We start from the raw sequence: 8,194 nt of genomic DNA, 5'->3' as shown, positions 1-8,194 counted from the left end.
GGTGCCATCCCTTGGCTGGTAGTCCATGGTTCTATAAGAAAGCAGACTGAGCAAGCCATCTGGAGCAAGTCAAGCACCCCTCTGTAGCCCCTGAAATAGCTTCTGCCTCCAGGTCCCTGTCCTGCTTGAGTTCCCATCCTTGTTTGCTTTTGATGATGAACGGTTATCTGGAGCTTATCTTTCACTTCTCAGTCCGACCCTTAGGGAGGTCTTCCCCCACCAGGAATCTAGAGGTCCCCACATGCCTCTAGGCACTCAGGTGCCACCTTTTAAATTAAAACTTTTTCTCTCATAACCCTTAGGCCTCTCTGAGAAATCTTTTCAAATTTTCTGCTTGTTTACACCCCAAAAGGAATGTGAGCTGTGTGAGAAAAGAACCTTGACTTTCTTGCTCACTGCACACTCGAATGCTCAGAATAGTGTTTCTCCAAGACAGTTTTCCCCAGGGCACATTTGGCAACATTTGAAGATGTTTTTTACTTGTCATGGCTGAAGCTAGGGTACCACTGGTATCTAGTGGGCAGAGGCTAGGGATGCTGCTAAAAGACGCACAGCACAAAGTTCCCTCCTAACACCCAAGAAGGAATTCTTGGGCACTGAATACTAAGCTAAGGGCTAAAGTTAAGAAATCCAGTTTTGGAGCGCCGCTGAGCACATAAAAGAAATCTGGTGCCCTCTTCTGGCCTCCATGGGTAACTGCATAATAGTTTTTTCTAATTCTGTGGAGAATGTTATTGATAGTTTGATAGAGCTCACATTAATTATTTTTAGGAAGAAGTGCTATTTAACAATAATGATTCTATCTTTATATTCTTTTGACCTTTTCAACTTCTTCTATTATGTTTTCATAAATTTCATTAAGGAGATCCTTTAGTTATACTTATTCATAGGATAATTTTGGTAGCCACTTAAAGACTGTTTTATGATAGAAGTGTGACTTGCTGTCTTTTTGATTCAATTTTCATGGAAAATTTTATCTTACTCCTTCATTTCTAGTTTATTCATTTCCTTAGAGATAAGGTAAGTTTCCTTCTTTTGGTTTTCCTTCCTTCCTTCCTTCCTTCCTTCCTTCCTCCCTCCCTCCCTCCCTCCCTCCCTCTCTCTTTCTTTCTTTCTTTCTTTCTTTCTTGGAGAAAAGGTCTCATGTGTCTTCGGCTGGCTTCAAACTCCTTACATAATTAATGGCAATCTTGAACTCCTGATCCTCCAGCCACTACCCTCAGAATTCTGGGATGCACAGTTTATGCATTGCTGGGGTGTAGGGAGCGAGTGAAGTCCTGAGTGAATGTGTGTTTGACATAAGCTGGCCATGTCAAGAACCAAGGCCTTGGACCCATGAGAATTTGGTAAAAGCCTCTCCCCTGGTCATGTTGTGTTGGTGAAGGCAGTCTGTGACAACCTAGGTTGATGGTAACCTGGGTCATGCTTGAGTTTCACAACCTCAAGGACCTACATTCTCAGGGATGAACAAGGACTGTGCTACAGCTGGGAATAATGCCAGAGTCCAGTTCCAGTGAGGTTCAGGTCCCAAAGAGGAGGTGTGGAGTCAGCAAGGGGAAGGAGCTAACAGGATCTAGGGGTGAATCAGGATGGCTGTCCATTTATTGAAAAAAGGTGGGGGCTGGAGAGATGGCTCAGCGGTTAAGAGCATTGCCTGCTCTTCCAAGGGTCCTGAGTTCAATTCCCGGCAACCACATGGTGGCTCACAACCATCTGTAATGGGGTCTGGTGCCCTCTTCTGGCCTGTAGGAATACACGCAGACAGAATATTGTATAAATAAATAAATAAATAAATAAATAAATAAATAAATAAATAAATATTTGAAAAAAAAAGGTTACAACTTTATACTCTATAATCACACAAAGGATTGCATGAGAGAAAGGGGGCATGTGAGCTTTGCTGTGGCTTGTGATCAGGAGTTGAGGAAGCCAGCACCAAATCATGTGTTCTCAGAAGGGCCACAAGTTCTTCTTGCCAGAGATAAGAATATCTTCTCTTTACGCAATCAGGAACTTTCAAAACCCCAAGAGAATGGGGCTTTTGTCTAAATGCCTGACCTTGGGAAAAGGACTTTTCTCGGGGAATCAGAAGTTCCATTATAGAATACTGCAGTATTTTGTGTGGTTGAGTTTATCCAAATAGCTAAAGCTTAAAGTGAGCAAAACAAAACTAGACAAACATTACTGTGAACCTGAGTAGACCTTAGGGATTTATAAATCTTGGTTATCAAATATACCTTATTTATGACCTAAATTTTCTGGCAGCTTGGTGTTAAGTTGTATAGGAGTAGGCAGAGTTATCACACTCTATGGTTCCATGGTGATGGAGATTTTTTCCAAAGAATTATTTTATTTAAAAAGACTGCCATTTTATGCATCTTCAGCCTTCAAAACCCACACAAAATTTCCCAAAGGAAAAAGCATAATAGTGAGAATCATTAAAAATGAAAGTAAAGGGTATTAGAGAATTATGATCCCCAAAGTCAAAATGCTGAAACGTTCATTGTCAAGAGCCAGTGGTCACCATACAGTCCACACCAGGTGGTGTCTGCTGAAACACTCGTCTGGTCCATTGGTGCCTAGGTCTTTCTGATGCAGGGCTTGTGTGTGTGCGTACTTTGTCTGGCTTGTTCAGTTTCTACTAAGTTCTGGTTGCTCTGTGAAGGTCTGTCAGTGATCTCTAAGACAAGCCTATCCCATCCTCCAGCAATAGGTGTCTTATTTCCTCTCCAGCTACCTGATGTTGCAAGAGGAGAGGTGGAACATTCAGCCTCTTAGCCTAAGGTGGTTCTGGTAACTCAGTCTATGGATATTATCTCGGTAGGGATTGTGAGGATCTGTAGCAAGGAAGTTTTACTGTGTCATGTCTGGTACAAGGTTTCAAGCCTAAAGACTGAACTTAACCATTCACATTCCCAAGTTGGAGACACTGCTCTTTACACTGGACTGGTGGAAGTTGGAGTGCTTCCATCATTTGCTGGATGAAGGTTCTATGATGACAACTAAGGTAGTCATCAATATGATTACAGAGGAAGGCCAGTTCAGACACCCTGCCCACTATCGCTTAGGGTCTTAGCTGGGGTCATTGTGTGATTCCTGGGAATTTCCCTGGTGCCAGGTTTCTTGCTAGTCTCATAAGGGCTCCCTCAATCAAGACATCACTTCCCTTGCTCTCCCATTCTGTCCATCCCCCATCTCAACCCTTCCATTCCCTCAAGTTCTTCTCCTCTTTCCCCTTCTGCCCTCCCTTCTCCCCCTACCCCTAGGTTCCCACTTTTCTCAGGAGATCTTGTCTATTTCCCCTTCCCAGGGGAATACATGTATGTTTCTCTCAGGGTTCTCCTTGTTACCTAACTTCTCTGGAGTCATGGACTATAGGCTGGTTATCCTTTGTATTATGTCCAATATCTACTTATGAATGAGCAGATACCATGTTCATCTTTCTGGGTCTGGGTTACCTCACCCAGGATGTTTTTTCTAGTTCCTTCCATTTATCTGAAAATTTCAATGTCATTGTTTTTTATTGTTGAGTAGCACTCCATTGTGTAACTGTACCATATTTTTTTTATCCATTCTTTGGTTGAGGGGCATCTAGGTTGGTTCCAGGTTCTGGCTATTACAAATAATGCTGTTATGAACATAGCTGAGCAAATGTCTTTGAAGTATGATTGAGCATCCTTTGGGTATATGCCGAAGAGTGGCTTGCTGGGTCCTGAGCTAGGTTGACTCCTAATTTTCTGAGAAACCGCCATACTGATTTCCAGAGTGGTTATATAAGTTTTCATTCCCACCAGCAATGAAGGAGTGTTCCCCTTACTCCGCATCTTCTCTAGAATAAACTATCATTGGTGGTTTTGATCTCAGCCATTCTGATTGGTGCAAGATAGAATATCAGAGTCATTTTGATTTGCATTTCCCTGATGGCTAAGGATGTTGAGCAGTTCCTTAAGTGTCTTTTGACAATTTGAGATTCTTCTCTTGAGAATTCTCTGTGTAGCTCTCTACCCCATTTTTTAAATTGGATTATTTGATATTTTGATGTCTGGTTTCTTGAATTCTTTATATATTTTGGAGATTAGTCCTCTGTCCGATGTGATTGAAACAGCTTACCTGAGCTAATGGGAACTCACTGACTCTGGACTGACAGCAGAGGGAACAAGCCTAGAACCAAACTAGACCCTCTGAATGTGGGTGACAGTTGTATGACTGGGGCATTCTGTGGAGCCACTGACAGTGGGATCAGGATTTATCCCTGCTGCTTGAATTGGCTTTTTGGAGCCCATTCTCTTTGGAGGGATACTTTGCTCAGCCTAGATATACTGGGGAGGGCCTTAGTCTTGCCTCAAAGCAATGTGCTAGACTTTGTTGACTCCCCATGGGAAGCCTTACCCTCTCTAAGGACTGGATGAGGGGTGGGTTGAGGGAGGAGGTGGGAACTGGGATTGGTATGTAAAATGAGAAAAGTTTGTCTTTTAAAAAATAAATAAATTTTGAAAAGGAGTGCATACTGCTCTTCTAGAGGACCTGAATTCACTGCTTAGCATTCATGTAGGACAACTCACAGCTGTCTATAAATACCAGTTCTAGGGGACCTGAGGCCCTCTTCTGGCACAGGTACAAACCCATATACAGACACACATGCATATATCATATTTTTTAAAAATAAAAGTGAATCTTCAAAAAATATTTTAGCTGCTATTGATGGTCTGTGAGTTTTTCCCAACTAGAGGGCAGAGACTGGGGACAAGTAGAAACAGTTGGGGTTCTAGGCTCCTCACATTTCCTCATTAGCTTGAGGAAGTTATAGGCAGCTGCCCACACAGCTTGGGTCTCATACTCTTTCAGTCACCTTCAGACCATGTTCTTTTTCTTAGACTGCCCAGATTCTACTGAAGAAGTGGCTGCTGTCTCAGGAAAGCCTCTCTGGCTGCGGCCTTCCAACATACAGACCAAAAATGTGTCCACCATTCAGTGGAAGCTGACACTGCAGAACTCAACTGGAAAAATTGAGATCCTGAAACATAACAAAAACCAAAATACTAGTTTCAAAAGTATAAAATATGATTTTAACTCCTCCAATTTTGCTCTTGGCATCAAGTCAGCTAAGCTGGAAGACAGTGGTTTTTATAAGCTGGAGATTACCGACTGTAGTGGAAGAATTTGCACTAAGAAATTCTGGATTCTTATATTTGGTGAGTTTTTGGCACTGCTCACTTTGCCCCTCTGATTCTTGTAGGACTCGTATTTCCAGAACCCTCTGACCAGAATCTCTGCTTCCAGATCGTGTTGAGAACCCTGACTTACAGGGCGAGTGGAAGACCCAGGCTGATGGGATGTGTCAACTGTCTCTGTACTGCTCTGTGTCCAAGGATGACAATGTGAGCTTTGCTTTGTACAGAGGGAGCAAGCTGATCTCAACACAAAGGAACTTTACCTACCTGGAGAACCAGACTGACACCAGCAGCCTGCACACATATACTTGCAATGTTAGCAACAAAGCCAGCTGGGCAAGCGACACACGGAACTTCACCCAGGGCTGTCAGAGTGTCCCTGAAAGTAAGTGGGGCACTTTGGATCACAGCAGGGATTCCACATTCAGACTCACAGGAGACCTGGGTATCTGGTCTCATGGCCTTCTGGTCCAGTGCCTTGGCTCCTTCCTTAGCAGGCACCCAGCCCCTCAGAGGCACAAGCCTGTCTTAGCCTGGGAGAATTTGTATCTTCCTCTTCTAGTGGAAATAGTACCATAGTTTTCCCTTCTAATGTGGAAGATGTAGTTGTTTAGTGTCTTTTGAGATTCCCTGAATTTGAGAGATTAGAGAACCAATTTCTCCAAAGTGATGTCTTAGCTCAAGCTGGAGTGTTTTCTGGGAGGTAATATCACTATACCACAGTAACCTTGTCAGTGGGGGCAGCAGAAATGTCAAGTACCTAGAAGAGTTCTGCATTTATTGCTTATCCTGAATTACCGGAGTTAAGGTTATATCACGTTTTATTAGATAAAGGCTTAAGGTGTTGTCAGCATGGGCAATTGTAAGAAAAACAATCCAGTTCAAACCCAACTCAACCAACCCAACCATACACAACCACCCTACCCTACACAAGCCACCCAACCCTACACAACCCACCCAACCCCACCCAACCCAACCCAACCCAACTCTATACAACCCACCAACCCTACACAACCCACCCAATAAAACCCACACAACCCTACACAGCCCACATAACCCAACCCAACCCAACCCAATACAACCCATCCAACCAAACCTAACCCAACCAACACAATTTGCACAACCCTATGCAACCCAACCAACCCACCCAACCCTATACAACCTACCCAACCCATCCAATCCTACACAACCCACTCAACCCAACCCAACCCTCCACAGCCCACCCAATCAATTCAATCCTACAAATCCACTCAATATAACACAAACCTACATAGCCCACCCACTCCACACAACCCTATATAACACACCAAACCCAATGCACCCAACGCAACCCACCCAACGCACCCAATACAGCCTACCCAACTCATCAAACCCCACCCAAATCACAAAATCTAATTGAACCCAACTCATTGCAACCAACCCAACCCTCCCAAATAATCCAACCCTTCACAACCCACCCAAAATGCCCATCCCACACCTCCCCGGTCCATCCAACCCAAACAACCAATTTAACCTTATACAACCCCTACCACTCTGACCTGACCCAACCAATCCAACCCAACCCTCAGAGTCTCTATTCTTAAATTTGCAGCAGGAAATATGTGCAGCGCCTTACTCTGGGTTCAGGTTCCCACAGTACTAAGTTTAAGTTCATGGAGTGCATTTTCTTATCTTGGGGTCAGGATCATCTCTTCCTTTTCAGAGGATGAAAACACTGAAAGAGCAGAAGGAATAGGTCCTCAGCACCTTTTCCTGGAGCACCGCTTGCGTTCCCATGGGCCTGGACCTGAAGTATTTCACATTTGAGCCTGGATTCTGGATTTAGGCATGAGGGTCACTGATTGGCATTGCTGTGGGTGGAGCTGTCAAGGAAATACAGCCCCCACCATGACAGTGTCCTGTATCAATATTCTCTATTCAGTGGCCTGTGCCTCTGAGGACCCTTCAGTGGGAGATCCCGAGTGAGTGTGGAGATCCCAAATCCTTAGCAAGTAGCCTTAGAAAAAAATGCCCAAGTCTGTCACCCAACTGAGGAGGGACAACAGGGTGATGAACTCATAGGTTGCAAGAAGACTAGTCCCATGAGAGAGGACAGTGAGCTTGGGGATAGTTCTTGAAGCTGACATATGGGGAAGTGAGGGCTCAGTCCTCCTACCTTCTGTGTCCCTCAGAATTCGCATTTCTGCCCCTTGTGGTGATCATCGTTATTCTGGTCCTACTATTTCTCTGTGCCGTCACTTGCTTCTGCATACGGAATAAGAAGAGGAAGCAGTCACGTGAGTAGAAGACCCCAGAAGGGGCGCTGGGTCTTGAAGCATCAGGACCAGTGGGTAGACCCCATGTCCATGGGCTATACTCTACACACGGCTTCTCCTTTCCTGGGAGAGGTGTTGGGGTTTGTGTGAATATGGGTGGGAGAGGACAACCAATGTCTGCAACCTCCTGTCCACACTAGCTGTGCTGGCTTCAGGATGTTTACAGCATGGTCCCCAATGTACTGGTTTATCTAAGGTGCCTGGTTTGGTTGGTGACTTCCCAGCTTGGTGGAGGATGTTTGGCAAGGGAGGGGTCATTGCTCTACTGTGCTCTTTAGGTATCCTAGCAAGAGCATTAACCCGCCTGATTTCCAGAGCCATTCTTAAGATCTTTACCATCCGTGGTAGAGGGGTGACTTGTGAAGTAGAAGCCTGGTAAGGAAACTTTCATAATGTTTCTGAAGTTCTGATCTTTATTTTCCTCCTTACACAGAGTCTGATCCTAAGGAATTTTTAACAGTATATGAAGATGTCAAGAACCCACAAGTCAGGAGGAATCAAATAGAACATTCTGGGGACTCAGAATCTCTTTCAGCTGTCCAGGAAAATGGAAGGGAACAAAGAGAAGTGAACGGGTGTCTTTTTGAGGTGATCTTCAGCCCTCTTCCATTTTTTTTCTCTACCAGTTTCCTGGCTCTGACCAAAGAGATGAAGGGGAAAAGAAATGGTGCAGAGAAAATGAAAACAGGGCAAAAGGGGCATCACAGG

General features: G+C 44.4%; 1 protein-coding gene across 1 annotated transcript in view; it reads left to right on the top strand.

The window, feature by feature from the left end:
- Positions 1-8,194, top strand: part of Cd244 (CD244 molecule) — a 22,115-nt gene that overhangs the window by 6,365 nt on the left and 7,556 nt on the right. Inside the window, exons 2-5 of the mRNA XM_005368604.2 lie at positions 4,875-5,192; positions 5,281-5,556; positions 7,343-7,447; positions 7,920-8,074. Coding sequence (XP_005368661.1) covers positions 4,875-5,192; positions 5,281-5,556; positions 7,343-7,447; positions 7,920-8,074 — 854 coding nt within the window. The remainder of the gene's footprint in view (positions 1-4,874; positions 5,193-5,280; positions 5,557-7,342; positions 7,448-7,919; positions 8,075-8,194) is intronic.

Source organism: Microtus ochrogaster, unplaced genomic scaffold (assembly GCF_000317375.1).
Source record: "Microtus ochrogaster isolate Prairie Vole_2 unplaced genomic scaffold, MicOch1.0 UNK35, whole genome shotgun sequence".
In the NCBI taxonomy this organism is placed as follows: domain Eukaryota; kingdom Metazoa; phylum Chordata; class Mammalia; order Rodentia; family Cricetidae; genus Microtus; species Microtus ochrogaster.
Note: the sequence above shows the minus strand (reverse complement) of the source record. Positions and strands in the feature narration are given on the sequence as shown.